At 34.2% G+C, this 18,981-nt stretch overlaps 2 protein-coding genes across 5 annotated transcripts; one reads left to right on the plus strand and one right to left on the minus strand.

The window, feature by feature from the left end:
- Positions 1 to 3,959: 3,959 nt before the first annotated feature.
- LOC140050477 (methionine adenosyltransferase 2 subunit beta-like) lies at positions 3,960 to 6,419 on the minus strand. 2 transcript variants are annotated; one of them, XM_072095691.1, is made up of 6 exons: positions 6,350 to 6,419; positions 5,708 to 5,901; positions 5,508 to 5,622; positions 5,065 to 5,217; positions 4,695 to 4,888; positions 3,960 to 4,451 (listed from the first exon to the last, which is right to left on the minus strand). In XM_072095691.1, exons 2-6 carry the CDS (start codon positions 5,885 to 5,887, stop codon positions 4,203 to 4,205), a joined length of 891 nt encoding a protein of 296 aa, XP_071951792.1. In that variant the 5' UTR covers positions 5,888 to 5,901; positions 6,350 to 6,419; the 3' UTR covers positions 3,960 to 4,202. The 2 variants fall into 2 exon arrangements, with proteins under 2 accessions (XP_071951792.1, XP_071951791.1); XM_072095690.1 differs by having other exon boundaries at positions 5,708 to 5,904; positions 6,350 to 6,418.
- Positions 6,420 to 6,446: 27 nt separating this feature from the next.
- On the plus strand, positions 6,447 to 17,494 carry LOC140050478 (transmembrane protein 33-like). 3 transcript variants are annotated; one of them, XM_072095694.1, is made up of 8 exons: positions 6,447 to 6,532; positions 12,060 to 12,187; positions 12,497 to 12,591; positions 14,586 to 14,776; positions 15,248 to 15,315; positions 15,778 to 15,911; positions 16,196 to 16,279; positions 16,374 to 17,494. In XM_072095694.1, exons 2-8 carry the CDS (start codon positions 12,101 to 12,103, stop codon positions 16,516 to 16,518), a joined length of 804 nt encoding a protein of 267 aa, XP_071951795.1. In that variant the 5' UTR covers positions 6,447 to 6,532; positions 12,060 to 12,100; the 3' UTR covers positions 16,519 to 17,494. The 3 variants fall into 3 exon arrangements, with proteins under 3 accessions (XP_071951795.1, XP_071951794.1, XP_071951793.1); XM_072095693.1 differs by having other exon boundaries at positions 12,060 to 12,183; positions 14,589 to 14,776; XM_072095692.1 differs by having other exon boundaries at positions 6,449 to 6,532; positions 12,060 to 12,183; positions 16,374 to 17,492.
- Positions 17,495 to 18,981: the final 1,487 nt, after the last annotated feature.

Consider the following 18,981-nt stretch of genomic DNA (forward strand, 5'->3'; position numbering starts at 1 on the left):
GTAAGATGAAGATTTATGTTGTATCAACTATTGTATACAATCGTCAAGTGTATTTAGTCAAGTGTATTTATTGATAGTTGAAATGCTTCTAGCGAAAGTTTAAACTTATCCCACGAGAATGATTCTAAATATGTGAGAGATGCACTTTTAACTATGTTGAATATCATTATGTTCGAATCCTTCATTGCGCACTAAACATGCACGGGCATTTTCAGTATAAGCAAAGAAACTATAAAAGTTAAGATATAAAAAGATAGGCAATATCCTGCACCTCCTGCCTTCGTGATCGATCAACCTGACGCATACCCGAGGAATTCCTTATCAAGATAGTTTGTCATTAAATGATCGATCTGTTCTCATTTAGTTCACAGAAACGCGACAGATTGGTACCTATCCTGATCCCGGCTGGCCCGCATCTGACGGTTTATCTAAAAGGGTGAGGTGTTCATTTGCGGTGGATAATATTATCCTTAATCTATTCTCCTTATTTCATTCGTAGAATGAGTCTCACCTGTTATAGGTTTATTTCCATTTATTATTAATATTATCCTCATTATTAGATTTTGAATCTTGGGAGAATAAAATCACACTATTCCTATTTCAAACTTTATTGCAAAAGAATCTGTATACCATGCACAACAAACACAATCATTCTAATGGCGTTAATGTTCTTTTTTATCAGATATTAACACACTGCATATTTAAGTTGCTGTTCTGATATTAATAAGACAACATTCTAAATGAATTACTACTACATGTATTTATTAAATTATGTTACTTTTCTATCATGATTAACACTTTTTACATTAATAGAGGGCACTCAACTAAAATCAATCAAATCTCCTAGGTAACAAAAGCGGAAACGCGTGTAGCACGCATAAAAGTCGCACCGGAAGTGCGTGGTGTGGATGGAGCGCAACAATGAGTTTTCTCAGGCCTATAAGAACGTCAAATTACAGGCCCGTATCCAGGGGGGGGGGGGGGTGCGTTGGGTGCAGACGCACCCCCCCAAGTCCCAAAAGGTCCACTATTTCCTCGGTTGGTATTTTTTCTTGTCTTGTTTAACTAAAGACAATATCATTATATATATACAAAATTTACATTATCAATGGTATACAAACAAAAATATGCTAATATAAAATGAAAAAATACCGGTAATTAAATTACGGAATCTGAACTGACTACAAACTTGATGTAAAACATGCGCAGTCGATCATGTGACGACAAGCAATAGCTTAGCGCTTCATGTACGCGGTACGCGGTATAATATACAGTAAAAACGTTCGCGTTCACTTCATATAGCTTCAGCGCCTAGAAATTAAAACCACGATGTTCCATTGACCGTGAGAGTACGTCAGAGGGCTAATATGCACTTTTATGCATTCATTATTGCCAGCGATCTAACTTACTAATAAACATTAGCTAGGTACGCACTTGTCTGGCGGTATCCCTTTGTACGAATCGTTCAACGTTGGGTCGAGACGCGTGATATCAAGTTTCATCCAGGGACCAAAATGTGTAATGTAGTTATTTTCCAGGCGAAGTTTACCGACGGTTACCGAATGGAACACGTGTACTTTTTGTCGGGGAATATAATATACAGTAAAAAGCGTTCGCGTTCACTTCGTAGCTAGCTTCAGCGCCTAGAAAACCGCGACGTTTCATTGACCGTGAGAGTACGTCAGAGTGATAATATGCACTTTATATGCATTCATTATTGCCAGCGATCTAACTTACTACTAAACAATAGCTAGGTACGCACTTGTCTGGCGGTATCCCTTTGTACGAATCGTTCAACGTTGGGTCGAGACGCGTGATATCAAGTTTCATCCAGGGACCAAAATGTGTAATGTGTTATTTTCCAGGCGAAGTTTACCCACGGTTACGTCGTGTACTGCGTCGACGTACGCTACACTACAGCAAAAACGAATTATGTTAATTGTTCGTTTGTTCACCAATTTTTTTTATTTACAAGTAACCTTCTGTACCGTGGGGCACCTAAAATAAATTTTTCATCTATTACTAAACAAAAAAACATGCCATTTTCGCTTAGCCAACATTATAGCTATAGTTATTACATTTTCAATATCCTGTATGTCATGAATTTCTCACCACTCGGAAGTCCAGATGGTACGCATGCATACACCTGGGAGGAATAAACTTTTTTCCCCGACTGAAAAAGGTCTACGCTTGCGTTTTTAAGCCTCTAGGCCTGATGTTTCCAAAGTATAAAATGCAATTTTTTGAAGACCTGCAGCTCTAGTTTTAAACATTTTCTTAGCTCAGCCCCAACAATAAAGCTGGTCGTATTTCGAAGAACAAGAAGTACATTTTCCGAGACCTAGCATCTCTATTTTTCAAACATTTCTTAGCTCAGTCACAACCCATGATAGGGACTTATATATTTTTTTTCATGTTTTGAAGTATAATAAGTCCAATTTCCGGGACCTCCAACTCTATTTTTCTAAATTTTCTTTGAACTTTTATTTTTTAAATTGAAAAATATGGATTGAAACAGTCATCGCGCATCGTTTTTTTGCACGCAGTATTTTATTTATGCATTATAAAAAATGGAAAAAATGGCTACCCTAAATCTGATTAAAAAGACCTCAAATGACGCTAGAACGCGTTGCTTCCGGGGGCTTCGCCCCCCTGGACCCCACCGGGGGCTCTTGGCGGCCCCTGGCCCTCAGCCTAGTGATGCTCGCTTCGCTCGCATAGCCCCCTCATCGGGGAATGTAGCCCCCGCGTCGGGAAGATCCTGGCGCCACCCCTGCTGAGTTGGCCTCATCATGAAAGCGTTAAGTTCTGGTGTCCATCGTTCAACTAGCCCAAGCCACAACAGACAGTCTTACATCAGTCTTTAGAACGTCAAATAACGCAAATTTTTCCAGGGCCTTCGGCCCCTGGACCCTGACCGGGGGCCCTTGGCGGCCCCCTGGCCCCCAGCCATTGTTGCTCGCTTCGCTCGCACCCCCCCATTATAAATGCTGCATACGGGCCTGAATTAATGAGGTGGACGAAAGTGTGAGATAATTTAATATCATTAAACCAAATAAAAAGAGTTTGTTGTAGTTTGTTTTCACGCTTGTCATTGTCACGTTGTCCACATTGATTGATCACCAGGTATCAGGTATTGTATAAATTGTTCCCGTCACTATTTTCAAATGACCAGTAAGTTCCATGCTGACGTCTCGACAAAAGGGGTCAGATGAATATAAATATAAGCAAAACATTCTTAACTGGTGATATCGGGCTGGTACGTTAGTGAGTAGCATTTCATTTATGTGGATTTAGTCTCTTGCCCTACTAGTACCCCCTCCATAATTACTTTACCACCAGCAGTAGATAGCAAACTAAGCATTTCCGTGGTTTAAGAGAGAGAAAAAAACAAAAGCCGCTATCGGTACCCTCACAATTGGCAAGGACACGACCTGTGTATCTTGTCTTCCCTTTTGGCCGAGTTCACATAAAATAATAGGGATTACTTGTTCGACCTTTTCACATTTGTGGTCATAATCATATTAAATTGATCTACGAATATTAAAAAAAAATGTTTTTCTTAATAGGGTCATGGCAGTTCACGAAAACGTGTGAAAATGGCATTAAAAAAAGAGACTATGAATTTGAAGGAATGTTGTTGTTTCTTGTCATTAGCAACTAGTTTGCTTTGCATAAATTGGATGTCTTTCTCTCGTGCTGTTAATTGTTATAAATCTGGAAAGTGATTTTCTATACTTTCTTATGTAATTGTACATAGGCCTACACATGCAGAAATTAGTTTTCAATTCCCAATAAGCATAGAGGGCGCTATTACTATTTTTTGGAGAGTCAGGAAGCTACGTTTTAGTCTTTCTATACCGCACAGTAATTATTATTACAGTATTACATAATAGTTAAAAAAAAAATTAATTTACAAACGTAATTTTAATGTATCCTTAAATTAAACCCAAATAAATTAAAGTACTGTAAACAAGTAAATCAATATTGTATTATGTCTAGTTTTTACTAAGATTGAAGACAGCAGGAAGAATTATTATACCCAAAATAATTAAATTCAATAAAATTATTTGTTATCCAAATAACTATAACAGTTATTTATGATCATATTCACGATTTATTTCAGTAAAATGTTCTTATATTTTCATTATAATATTTCAATAAATCAGGGAGAAATTTATAATATGATTATTATTAAAAAGTCACAAATATGGTGATAACGCTTCCTTAATGCCTTCCTGGAATGGTGTTCTCTGCCCGATACCGAGTGCTTCTAAATCAGATGTATCAAGCTGAGCGTTCTTAGGCCTTGGTGCTCCAGGAGGAGCATTCTGATTGGCTTGCAAGTGGTCATGTGGTAGATTGAATATTTCAGCCATTTTAACCGCCATTGTAAACTTTGTCAGTTGTTCATTATTACTCCAATGATACGTGCCTTTGATGGATGAATCCTGTGAAGTAAAAATATCAGTTTGTAAATACTGACCTACCAACACATGTGGCAGTATGTGTACATGTTTTTACCATAATGCGAGGTAAAGGAAACCCCAAACTCCCTCCTATCTCTTGAAGCATTTTCTGTCATTCAACATTACACTTTCCATATTTTTTTTGTTTTGGGCAGGATGGTTTGTTATTGTGCCAAACTATTATATATAAATTATATTCATAAATAATTTTTTGTTCGCGTTTACCTTAGACTGTTTTTCTGCCAACTGTTTAATGACAGCAGCGACATCTTGTGTGTGTGTTGGAAAGCGTTGTTGGTAGTGACACATACTTCCTGGTTTGGACGAGTCCTTCACAGCATTGAATAAAATTGTAACGGCACTCTCGGAAAGAAATTCTATTTGCCCGTAAAGGATCGGTACACGAAGCACAACAGCACCTGTCAATCAAGTAAAATATATGATTTAATTTATTGTGAATTAAAAAAAAACCTGATGGTGTTCAGCTTCAAATACCATACCGTCTGGGTTTAAATCTTGTTTAAGGCATTTTTCACATAAACCTTTTTCAAAATGCCTTGATATGTTAGATGTGAACCATGTATTTTAAACTTACTTGGATTGCATTGCAGTACAACCTTTTCACCATCTAGTTTGCTTTGACCATAATCATTCAAAGGGTTGGGTTGGTCCATTGGTTTATAGGGAGGTTTTGTTCCATCAAATACATAATCAGTACTGATATAAACCAAAAATGTGTTAAGCTCCCCTGCAAAACAATAGAAAATTCACAAATCACAAATGTACCAAAATGGTGGTATTTAAAGTAATAGTGTAACTTGCATGTGCAGCCAATCATTTTTTTTTTTATCATATATCAACACACTACATATGTTTTAAGTTGCTGTTCTGATATTAATAAGACCATGCAAATGCGGGATTTTCCATTCATTTTCATTTTCATCATTGGGAAATTATAGGGATTTTCCAGTTACGCATAATAAGTTAAATCATGTCTGCTGAAGTGTTTGTGATTTGTTCAATCCCATAAATAATTACCACAGAGTTTTGCAATAACCTCCGTAGCACCAACGTTTAACTTCTTTGTTTCACCAGGTTTATTTTGTACGATATCTGGCCGTCTTTCTGCAGCGGAATGAACAACAACATCAGGCTGGGGAAAAAACATTTTAATATTTTACTACTGTATTTACAACTTGTATAATGTTGTGCAAATTTGGTATATATGTTATTTGTACCTTAAATGTGTTGAGTGTGTCTTTGATCGCGGTTTCGTCTGTAAGATCCACTTTCTTTAGGTTGTTACCAGACCGTGAGAATGCCAGACCCAGTACTTCCCATGATGCATTGTTGCTGAATTCCTTAAGGATGGCTCTTCCCAGTAGACCTGATGCACCGGTTATTAAGACTTTTTTCATAATCGTCTCTTAACCTACTTTCAAACATAAATGTTATACATTTTAAAATAAAATGTTACTACAGTAGTATATTGACAATCTTATTCAGGTCAACCGCTTAATCATCCAACAGTTAATAATAAACACTAATAATAATAGTGTGTATTTTAATTAAATCATTACCAATTTTATTTCAAACTAGACTACATTAATAGAGATAGGCTAAGTCTTAAGCCTAGGCCTAGTGCTAATAATAAGAACTGACAGAGGCTGCTTCTTCATAGGGTTGGAGACAGTAGTCAGAGAGTGCAGCCACCCTCGACTCAGTTATGTTATTCTTGTTCCCATTTCCGTCACTTCCACGGAAGGGTTTCTTGTTGTTGGATGGAGCGGTTGACCTAAAATTATAGAGAATTTGGTAAAATTAAATGTAATCATTCTATCTGTACATTTGTTAGCTTTAAACAATGTTTATCTTCTTACAGCTAGTTAATAATGACAGTGATGTTACAATGTTTACTTCTTGAATTTCCGTTCCGCACCGCTGCCCACACGTCGTCCGCGACGATACGCTTCGTCAAGTTTTTGCATGATGGGAAGGATGTGTACGACGCCACTTACGTCTGGATTTAGCTGAGTAATAAAATTAAAGTAGAAAGGACAAAGGTATTTTCTTGCTTGTATATGCATTTTATTTTAGTTATAAATAAGTTTTATGTAAGAAATAGGGTATATATTTAAAAATATGCTTTTTAGATTAAGTGTGATAAATCTAGAGTAGGTCTAGGTGGGCCTAAGGCCAGGCCCACCACCAGGGCTAGGCTAGGCCTAGCCTACTACTAGTAGGCCCAGCAGGCTTCTAGTAGGTCTAGGCTGGTCAACCCGTACCCAAACCGGCGCTAATGCAGTTTCGTACCCACCCCTTAAAATTACTCAAAATATTCATCCAACCTACTCACGAGTTGTCTACAACATTCTGCAATCATAAAATTGTAAAAAATCGGAATTTTTTTATTTAAAACTATTTTTAATCAATTAATACTGAGCACCCTTCGGAAATACATCGCCAGCTTAGCTTCGCGAAAATCATCGCTAGGCCTGCCGATAAAAGTACGGAGGCCTCACAGGACATTAACTCTATTAATAGAGTAAACAGTTGCGTTCTATAGAGGGCGTAGTTACTAACGTTTAAAGCACGCACCAAATAATTATAATTTTCATTATTTCCGACATGCGTTTCGTATTTTTAATAAAGAAAAGAAATACTATACAATTGCTGTATTCATCATTGTGTGTATCATCATAATTTTGTTATGTTTTTAATTTGTTCTTTCATTTTACTAGTAGAATTTCACACATAAAAGAAGATAAATATGGAACTGCTGACTCTTGAAGATATAAGTACTGACCAATTTTCCTCTGTTTTAGTTTATTTTACATTATGGTTTGTAGGTCAAATAAATAAATGAAATGAATAAAAAGAATTACAGTACTTCATTCCTGAGTTACATTGTTAATGTTATAACACAATAATCAAGCTATGACGAATTAATTGTTTTAGTATTTGTTATCACTAGCTATACTAGAAACGCTAATGGTTTCCCTGTTTTAAGATTTTATAGAAGTATATTATTATTAATTAACATTTTTTATTCACCTATGAAAGACCTCTTCAAATACATGGAAATAGGAAATGCAACAAAAACAGAAAGATATAATTTATTGAAATGTAATGTACAGTAATACAATAATTATAATAAAAATGTTTTCCATCAATTACTAGAATTTATTTTACTTCTGCTGACACTGAATACATCATTTCATGTCTTTCATTTCTTCTTTTTTATCTTCTTTCCTGTTGTGTTTATTAAAATAAAATCAAATAAAACATTACATAATGAAGCAACTATTCATTAATTTATTTCAACAATATTTTATGAGGGTGGTCCATCCAGCCGAAGCTGATCATTAGGGACCCTTACAAAAAATATAATTTGACAAGACAATAACACACAATATTCAAAATAAATAGAAGTTCTAAAAATTAACAACATAATTAAACACAAAATATTTCTTTATGAAAAAAACTTAAAATCCGTTTCACGAGGAACATGTAAAAAATATTTTATTATCGCCATAATATGATCATAACAGCGTCCTCTATAGATCGATGCCCTATGAGGCCTCCGTACTTTCATCGGCAGGCCTAGCGATGATTTTCGCGAAGCTAAGCTGGCGATGGATTTCTGAAGGGTGCTCAATTATTAATTGATTAAAAATAGTTATAAATAAGAAATTATCGATATTTTACCATTTTATGCTTGCTAAATGCTGTAGACAACTCGTGAGTAGGCTAGATGAAGTATTGAAATCATTTTGAGTAATTTTAAGGGTTGGGTACGAAACTGCATTAGCGCCCCCAAACCAACCCGTACCCATGCCAACTCGTACCCAACTTGGCTAACCCGTACCCAAATAATTGGTCAACTCGTACCCACTTTGGCTAACCCGTACCCAAACCAACCCGTACCCATGCCAACTCGGGCGCTAATGCAGTTTCGTACCCACCCCTTAAAATTACTCCAAATGATTTCAATACTTCATCTAGCCTACTCACGAGTTGTCTACAGCATTCAGCAAGCATAAAATGGTAAAATATCGATAATTTCTTATTTATAACTATTTTTAATCAATTAATAATTGAGCACCCTTCAGAAATCCATCGCCAGCTTAGCTTCGCGAAAATCATCGCTAGGCCTGCCGATGAAAGTACGGAGGCCTCATAGGGCATCGATCTATAGAGGACGCTGTTATATGATCATATTATGGCGATAATAAAATATTTTTTACATGTTCCTCGTGAAACGGATTTTAATTTTTTTTCATAAAGAAATATTTTGTGTTTAATTATGTTGAATTCTATTTATTTTGAATGTTGTGTGTTATTGTCTTGTCAAATTATATTTTTTGTAAGGGTCCCTAATGATCAGCTTCGGCTGGATGGACCACCCTCATAAAATATTGTTGAAATAAATTAATGAATAGACATGAAATGATGTATTCAGTGTCAGCAGAAGTAAAATAAATTCTAGTAATTGATGGAAAACATTTTTTATTATAATTATTGTATTACTGTACATTACATTTCAATAAATTATATCTTTCTGTTTTTTAATTCTTTTTATTCATTTCATTTATTTATTTGACCTACAAACCATAATGTAAAATAAACTAAAACAGAGGAAAATTGGTCAGTACTTATATCTTCAAGAGTCAGCAGTTCCATATTTATCTTCTTTTCTGTGTGAAATTCTACTAGTAAAATGAAAGAACAAATTAAAAACATAACATAATTATGATGATACCCACAATGATGAATACAGCAATTGTATAGTATTTCTTTTCTTTATTAAAAATACGAAACGCATGTCGGAAATAATGAAAATTATAATTATTTGGTGCGTGCTTTAAACGTTAGTAACTACGCCCTCTATAGAACGCAACTGTTTACTCTATAGAGTTAATGTCCTGTGAGGCCTCCGTACTTTTATCGGCAGGCCTAGCGATGATTTTCGCGAAGCTAAGCTGGCGATGTATTTCCGAAGGGTGCTCAGTATTAATTGATTAAAAATAGTTTTAAATAAAAAATTATTGATTTTTTACAATTTTATGATTGCAGAATGTTGTAGACAACTCGTGAGTAGGTTGGATGAAGATTTTGAGTAATTTTAAGGGGTGGGTACGAAACTGCATTAGCGCCCCAACTCGTACCTAAATATTTGGCTTACTCGTACCCAAGTATTTGGCTTACTCGTACCCATTTTTTGGCTTACCCGTACCCATTTTTGGCTTACTCGTACCCATTATTTGGCCTACTCGTACCCAATTTGAATAATTACTTGTAATGATTTGATCGGCGTAAAACTAGTGGTATGCTTTTGCCGTATGAATATTTTTATATTTAAATTGTTTTTTTATTTTACAGGTCTCGGTGAAATGTGTGCTAATAAAAATGACCATTGATTTGATTGTAGACTTCGTTTAATTAGGCATATATTTGTTAACATTTATTTAAATCTAGTATTATAGTTTTATAAACGTATGTTTGATGTGTCTTTTTTATTTACGTAAGAGAACATTAATTAATAAAAAAATATTTTAACTGTTGTATAGTTAGTATTACAATTCAATTAAGCCCAGGTAAAGCACCAACAACGTATAATTTTATACTTATCAATTTTTATTCTTTTATTTAATTCTAATTATCTTCCCTGATTACATTTGATCAAGTAATTATTTCTATTGTATTTGGTATATTTAAAATTGGTTGAATTAACAACACCCTGTTTTAAGCGAAAAGCCTGCCGGGCTATGGGGTCGAATTACTCGTAGATTTCGTGTTACGTGTTTTTTCTGACCGGGATTAACCTTTTATTATAAAAAACACGCATTTGTAGGGCCGGCGTCAAAGAGACGACTTAGTAATGACGTATGATCATTTTCCATATATCTTATTTATTAATAATTCAGTGAAATGATCATATACACGTACTGTCGTACTGTAGCCTAAGGCAATTAAACATTTTGGCAGATTTTCTTCTATAACAGCTACGTGTTTTTGCTGAATGGGGATTCCTCTTTATTATTAAAAAAAAAAACGCATTTGTACGGGTCCATTTGTAGTGTGTCCAAAAATAGGCAACGCAATGTGGCGTATGATCGTTTTCTATTTATTTTTTTTTCTTAAATAATTCAGTAAAATTATCTGTTTGTTTACGGTAATTAAACATTTTTGGTAGATGTTTCCTCAATAACTTACAGCTACGTGTTTTTGCTGACGAGGGATTCCCTTTTTTTAAAAAAAAATACGCATTCTATAATGTGTCAAATAAGACAAATGAAATGAACTACGATCGTTTTTCCATGGCAACGGATGTCGTCTTATTTACTAAAATAATATAAACGTTCTGAAGGCCTACCTACACGTGTCTGAGTACTTACGTATCTGTCAGCGATAAGATGATTTTTTTAAGTTTTAGTAGTATTTATTTCGGTTTTTAGTCATAATAATACAGTAATAATCATTATGAAATGAAAACGTAATAACAGCAAATGTCGTCGTTTGTAATTAAATGTTAAATTATTGGAGGTTAGTACAGTAGTTACCTTTTATTATTACTCTCACATCCGTCATTGTATACTAGATGAACGGCAATAATCTAATCTACTACTAAATGCTCATAGCAGCAATGAGGCTGGTATCCACTTAAATAGTTTCGTGATTTTAAAATACGAGTGACTATTTAAAAATGTATTAAATATTTTCGAAATGTTAAAACAGTTTAATATTTTCCAAAACTTGCAAAACAAAACAACAAAAACCATTCGTTTTAAAACGATTTTCAAAAAGCACATTACTTCATTATCTGTAAAATAAAATGAAAATACAAATTATGTATAAAAGATATTCATGTTTACTTTTAATAATTCAAGTTTTCATCATCACAGACTAGTGGGTATTTCAATTTCCATGTACTACTATTCGTAGAAAATAATAGATTAATAACTCATAAATGAAAAAAAAATAGAATGCAGCACAGCAGCCGACCACTGACATCTTCCACAGAGCCATATAAAACAGCGCCCTCAAGTATTAACTTGACCAAATACGACGTACGCAAATACGATGAAAGCTGTGCTTTTTTCGTACGAGTCTGTACATATTATTATACATTTTAGGTCAATAGTTTTTGCCATTATAATATCGAACATATGATTGGTATCTAAAAATTTAATAAAACTGGGTTTAAATGTAATATAAATATACTTTAAATAGCATTAAACTTGGGTACGGGCCAGCCAATGATGGGTACGGGTCAGCCAATGATGGGTACGGGTCAGCCAAAATTTTGGGTACGAGTAAGCCAAAATTTGGGTACGAGTTGGTGGGTACGAGTTGGCATGGGTACGGGTTGACCTGTATTCAAATCCTCTACTATTGCTGCTAGCCATCTTGCACCCAAACCAACCCTAAGCTAAGTAGGTCGGCCCCTCTAACTAGAGTAGCCTACTCCTACTCAGTAGTAGGACTAGGTAGGATGGCCTACTCAGTCAGTTTAACTAGATAGAGAGATCTGGAGAATGTGAAAAATGTTGTTCTTGAATGTATTGTTCTTTTTCAAATCGATTTTAGATAAGTTTTCAAGATGCCAACAATAGAAGAGGTACCAGAAGATGTTCCAACAAGTACAACCGGCAACGGAGGCCAACAGCAGCAGCAGCAGGAGCAACAAGCACATAGTTGGAGAGCTGTCGGTGTACGTAAGCTATGAAGCACAGACACATTACATTCTCCACTCACAAACCAGCGTTAAATACACATTTAAACCTATTATTCTTTATTGTTAGGGTCAAATTTTCCAATGCGAATCATTTGTCTCATTTGACCTTAAAAACTGTCTCAATTGTGCATTACTGTAGCGCACAAAACCTCTTATTCATATAGGAACCAATTTCGTTTGATATAATCACTTAATAATAATAATTGATGATTACAATCAATAAGATTGATAAAGATATACCATTAGGTACAATATCACCAAGTTTGTTGTGTGTGTTTTTTTAATTTAGAGCCATCTACTGGAAAACAAAGTTGACTGTGGAATGTGGATAGCTCGCATTGCAAGCGTTACGTTTTCAATCATGTATGTCCTGCCCTTATCAAGGTAATTTATTTATCATAACATCCACTAATAAGTTTACAAACAATAGATTCAGTACCGTATTCAATTGTGTTTTTCATAATTACCAAATATTAATATTTTTATAATATATAAGTGAATTAATCATTGAGTCATAGTAGCCACAGTCACTTACCTTGGCTGACCTGTTTTTTTGTTGGTTTGGTAAAATAAATAAATGAAAAATTAAATGAAATAATATTGGTTAAAGGGGGATTCTGGGTTTAAAATTGCTTTTAAATATCGTTTATTTATTAAATAAAAAATATTATAAAAATATAGACATGTCAGAATGAAGAAATAATAACGAGAAATAAAAAAATAAAATTTCATATACATTTTAGGGTAAATTCATGGAAAGTCTGTTTTTCAGCAGCTTAGGGAAGCTCATTAATATTCATGAGATATTCACAAAATCACGTCATCAGTGGATTCCAAACTCGCGACGTCATGTACGTTGTGTTTTTCAATCTCCCCTGTCAAACGACGACCACCAGATCATTGTGAAATACATTATTTGTAGGTTTTCTAAGGTAGGCCTAAAGTGTAATAATAACAGTAGTAGCATATATTTATTTGACATTTAATAAAATACAAAATTTAGTACAGATTACGGAGTCATAAATTATATACTATTTTTATACCTCGAATAGTACAGATCGTACTATCGGTTTCACGTACTAGGCTAGGCCTAAATCATTTTTTTTCATGGGTGAGAGCCATTCTGACTAGAGATTAAAACGCTAAAACATTGGGGCCCATCATGGGCCTAGCTAGCCTACTACTAAACGATTGGCCCACTACTAAACGATTGGCCCATAAATAACAAAACTCAGTGGATTCCAAACCCATCCTATCAACCAAACTCCTAAACAATCTAAACCTAAAACATTCTACAAAATCGGCTGTAAATATCGCCGTTCGCCGTCCGCACGTATGATGTCCCGATCGTCTAAGTAGGCCTAAAATAGGCCTAATTTACTCTCCAAAAAAGCGGATACTACCTGCATCAAGCAAGTAGACCAGTAGTAGGAAGGAGACCTAGCCGATCCGGCCCAGTTAAAAATTGAGCTAGCTAGTGTAGTAGACCCTATGCGAATTGATACTACCAGGCCTTTTACTAGGCTACACTTCTTAAAATTAGCAATACTTATGTTTACAAATATTCCAACTCTCTCATTCGAGCTATATTATCTATACCATTCCGGTAGGTCGAGTCGACCTTCAATCAAATACTGTACATCGTTCATGTTGTAATTATAGACGGGGTATACTCGACCCGACCAGTTTGGTATTGTATACTGTATCTGCTTATCACGTGACGATGCCAGGCATGGGTAGATAGAGCACGTGTATCGTCGTCTCGCTCTCCTCGCTCTCAGCAGGAATGTATACGTTACGCTTCATTGATGTTGAAGGCTTTCCCTAAGTCAGTGCGAAAATCGGCAAACGTAAAGTGCAAACATATCTAATTTTTCACTGTTTTGATGAATTTTCATAGAACATTGACTTTATAAATGGGAAGACCGACTAAAATTACATCAGATAAGTATAATTTTCCAAAGTAATTGATATGGTTAATGATAACGAGTCGTCGGAAGATTGACCATTTCACGAATTTCCTATTCTGTAACACAGTGTCATATTGCCGTAGCTGCACTTGTAATCTGGCCTCATTTCACAGCCTTCGTTCTGCTTCACTGGGCGCTTATATAAATTGAAACTTTTACCGTTCAAGAGACAAACAAATATATTTTACATTTTTTACTATTCATTTTAAACCCGGAACCCCCCTTTAAATGTGTAGATATACAGGCTAGTAATTTAAAAAATATACTGAATAATTATAAATGTATGATGTATAAAATTTTAGAATATTTAATATTGTTTTAAATATTTTTAATCCATTCTATTAGTGGCAGGTTTCCCGCTGTTAAATGTGACGGAAAATAAATAAATAAATTATCATTATTTTGCAGCAGTCGTGAAGAAAGTTACAGTTATTATCAACGTGCACTGATCTGTAACGCATTGGCCAGCGCCCTTCGTTTACACCAGCGGATGCCAAATTTCCATTTCTCTCGTCATTACCTCGCTCAGTTGTTACTTGAAGATAGCTGCCATAATGTCTTGTACTCTTTGATCTTTATCAATGGTTCACCTATTACAAGTATCCTTTATTTCTATGCAGTATTACACAATCAAGTCAAATAAAAACCTGTTTTACGTTCTGGTAATTGATTGATTGATCACTTTATTTCAGAATAAAATTCAATGTATAAAACAAAAACAATACAAAATGGAAAATCACACTAAAATATGATTTTCCTCATTTAAAGTACAGTATTATATAGTATTTATAGAGAAATTGTTAGCATATTTAATAACATCTGTAAACGGTCATGTTGTGTTAGCCAGTTTAGCTGTATCCCTCTCATATGTATATTCTAGTACACTAGCCTTTTACTGTGTATATATATATATATATATATATATGACCTGTTTGTACAGGACATGCAATTCTGTGTAGTCAACTGATATCTGATAATGCAATGATTAACACAAACAGGAGAATTTAGCTTATCAAGAAAAGTTTAATACTGGTTCTAATTTATTTTAACAAGCCTTAACATATATACAGTTGCTTTGATTCCAGTTTTTCTATATAGCCTACTTCATTCCTCAAATTACACCAGGAAACTGCTGGATGTAAGTTGTTTTATATGTATATTAAGCTTTGTCTACACTATCAAACTGACGAAAAGTCGTATCACTACCATATATGAGCCTATTACTACCATATTTGGGCACATCACTGTCATACACCATAATTGTCATATGAACATTCATCAATTCTTCACCACTGCTACCATGACATCATCATCATCATCACCATTAGGTAGCATTAATAGAGTAAGGTACTAATAATTGAGGTTCATCCAAACTCTTTTTCACACCCTACACATACCCTGCTCCTTTTGGACACCCTTTTAGGGGGAACTTTCCAGTGACGAACCCTAAATAGTTGACCCAGTGACGAACCCTAAATAGTTGACCCAGTGACGAACCCTAAATAGTTGACCCAGTGACGAACCCTAAATAGTTGACCCTTAAAAGACTTTCTACTGTATGTTGTTGACCATGATGTATTTTATATTTTTTTATGTATAGAAAGCTGGGCCTACGTCAGTACCTATTCTGAGGAATTTGATCAATAAACTGGTGGCGAGGCAGACGGACATACTGCGTATCATTGCTTTTAATGAAATTATCTTGTTTCCATTTTTATTTTTTATGTTGTTCTAGTAAGTACTGAAAGTAAATATATCCTAATTTTGAAATGTACAAATGTGAGAACAATTTTGTCTGAATCATTAATGTTTGCTTGTACAATAATGTCTCGGAATAAAAGGTTTCCTTATAATAAGTCTTAAGTATAAAGCAACAGAGGAAACAAACCAGCTCCCTTTTAAGATTTTCTTAATCTGATTAGTAAAAAACAAAATGTAAACCAGCCAACCTAATTTCATTTGTACCTTCTTGTTAAAATGACAATAAATAATGTTGTATCGTAAACATTTTTTTTCAGTGGTAAATGCAGCCTCTTGTCGCCGTTTATGCATTTCAATTTTTTAGTATATCGCTATGCATCACGCAGAAATCCATACACCAGGTAATTTAATCATTTATTTTACACCTCAAAGCAGACAATATCTTTTGTTAAATTAATTTAAAATCCGTTTAACATTACGTTTTTTTTATTTCAGACAAATTATGGGAGAATTGCGCATGAAAGCTGAAGAGTTTGCACAACGTCCTTCAACACCTGGTTTCATTAAGACTACTATTGAAAAGTCCGTGTCTTTACTGTCAAGGTTTGCTGTACCTATGAACACTGCGCCAAGGCTTTAAACACACACTCTATTCTCTGTATGATTTTGACATTAAGATAGCAAAGTGCAATACAGAATGAATATTGATATTACAAATACTTGACAAACCAATACCGGTGCTTAAAACAAGCTGTCATACAAGTGTTGACTTAAGTAGGATTTGAAACACCCTGTGGAATAATAAGATCTCATTATAGAAAATGATATTTGGAGAACCACTATGATATAAAATGTTTAGTGAACCCAATTTGTATTAATTTAATGTTCAATTGAGTTATGTATCTATATTAAAGAACATGGTTAAAATTTACACTATGTATACTCTGCATCAGAAATATTAAAATAGCACATGTCTACATGTGTGCACATACACCTCTAAAATTGTAAATGTGTACACATGGCCTAACTAATTGGCATGCACAGAATCACACAATGTGTTCTGCTCTTGTTACCTCAACATATTTTTAAAAGTTGATATTTTAGCTATTTTTTGAAAAAAATCCCGGTACTAAAATTTTCCAAAAATGTTGAGCCTTTTATTTTTTGCCATAACTAGTTACTATGGCTCTATAATATGTTTATAACACAATGTATGTGCATATATGGCAATATTATCACATAATTATTGAATTTTAAATAGTGGATATTTTGGCCATTTTTCGAAAAAAAATCGCTGTATATAGTACAGGGAAATTTTCGAAAAATGGCCGATTTTCAACCCTTTTATTTTTTGACATAAATGGTTACTATAGCATAATCAACATGCGCAGAGTCGAATAATGCGTTCTGCGCATGTCAATTGTGCTATAGTAACCAGTTTTGACATGAATGGTTACTATAGCATATATGGCAATATTATCGCATAATTATTGAATTTTAATTAGTGGATATTTTGGCCATTTTTCGAAAAAAATCGCTGTATATAGTACAGGGAAATTTTCGAAAAATGGCCGATTTTCGACCCTTTTATTTTTTGACATAAATGGTTACTATAGCATAATAAACATGCGCAGATACGAATAATTGGTTCTGCGTATGTCAATTGTGCTATAGTAACCACTTTTGACATAAATAGTTACTATAGCATAATAAACATTTGCAGAGTCGAATAATGCGTTCTGCGCATGTCAATTGTGCTATAGTAACCAGTTTTATCGAAAAATAAAAAAGTCGAAAATTGGCCATTTTTCGAAAAAATCCCTGTACTATAGTACAGGGAAATTTTCGAAAAATGGCCGATTTTCGACCCTTTTATTTTTTGACATAAATGGTTACTATAGCATAATAAGCATGCGAAGAGTCGAATAATTGGTTCTGCGTATGTTAATTGTGCTATAGTAACCACTTTTTACATAAATGGTCAATTGTTCTATAGTAAAAAAAAATTGGCCATTTTTTGAAAAAATCCCTGTACAGGTAAGTTTTCAAAAATAATATAATATTTTTCAAAAAAAACATAATTTAATAATACGAAGAAAAGCTATATTGATGGAAAATTAAATTCATAACATTTGATTGTCACTCAGATAATATATGAGTAATCTCATAATGTCGATTACAAAATTTACTGGTCAATACGTAGAGTCATGGATGGTAGACTTGAACAAAATAAACGACGAACGCAATTTGGGTAAACGCGGTAAACCCGAAAATAATTTCGGAGGAACGTAGTAAGTAATGTAAAAGAAATCGAAGTAAAAGATGAAAACAAAACTAAAGTTGAAGTGATGAAAAAATCCTGTCGTAGAAACTTAAAATTCGAATTTAGTTTTAAAAAACCTCGACTATTATTTCGGAGAAACGGAGTAAATCGAAGTAAAAGATGAAATAAAAATGGTCGATGTGATGAAAAAATCCTGTCGTAGAAACTTGAAATTCGAATATAGTTGAAAAAATCTCCTTAAAAATAATTTCGGAGAAACGCAGTAAGTATCGAAGTAAAAGATGAAATAAAAAAAATCGAATGAAAAAAAAAATCCTGTCGTAGAAACTCGAATTTCGAATTTAACAGAAATCGAAGTAAAAGATAAAAACCAAAATAAAGTCGAAGTGATGAACAAATCCTGTCGCAGCAACTTGAAATTCGATTCAGTTGAAAAAAAACCCCGAAAATAATATTGTAGAATCGAAGTAAAAGATATGAAAACCAAAAAAGTGATGAAAAAATCCTGTCGTAGAAATTTGAATTTAGTTGAATGTTTTTACAATATGTTAGGGGCCTACGTAGGTCTACATATACAATAAACCTACAAGGTTGCATCACACACACCACCGTAAGTCACCAAAACGGTCATTTCTATCGGTGCAATATTACGTAACGTAAAAATGCAGAAATTTGAATTTCAATGGCGCTTGTTTTAGAATATGGGTTGTTATATCACACCGGTCCATTCTGTAATGTACCTATCTTAGAATGTGGGTTGTTATATCACACCGGTCCATTCTGTAATGTACCTATCTTAGAATGTGGGTTGTTATATCA

Source organism: Antedon mediterranea, chromosome 5 (assembly GCF_964355755.1).
Source record: "Antedon mediterranea chromosome 5, ecAntMedi1.1, whole genome shotgun sequence".
Classification (NCBI taxonomy): Eukaryota; Metazoa; Echinodermata; class Crinoidea; order Comatulida; family Antedonidae; genus Antedon; species Antedon mediterranea.

Bases quoted from the DNA above. Each gene is read 5' to 3' on its own strand.
- LOC140050477 (XM_072095691.1), bottom strand. From the start codon at position 5,887: ATGAAAAAAGTCTTAATAACCGGTGCATCAGGTCTACTGGGAAGAGCC. The intron at 4,889-5,064 runs GTAAGTTTAAAA...CTTGATTGACAG, and splicing joins TGTACTGCAATGCAATCCAA to GTGCTGTTGTGCTTCGTGTA. The intron at 4,452-4,694 runs GTAAACGCGAAC...TTTACTTCACAG, and splicing joins TGGCAGAAAAACAGTCTAAG to GATTCATCCATCAAAGGCAC.
- LOC140050478 (XM_072095692.1), top strand. From the start codon at position 12,073: ATGCCAACAATAGAAGAGGTACCAGAAGATGTTCCAACAAGTACAACC. The intron at 15,316-15,777 runs GTAAGTTGTTTT...TTTTATGTATAG, and splicing joins ACACCAGGAAACTGCTGGAT to AAAGCTGGGCCTACGTCAGT. The intron at 16,280-16,373 runs GTAATTTAATCA...TTTTTATTTCAG, and splicing joins CGCAGAAATCCATACACCAG to ACAAATTATGGGAGAATTGC.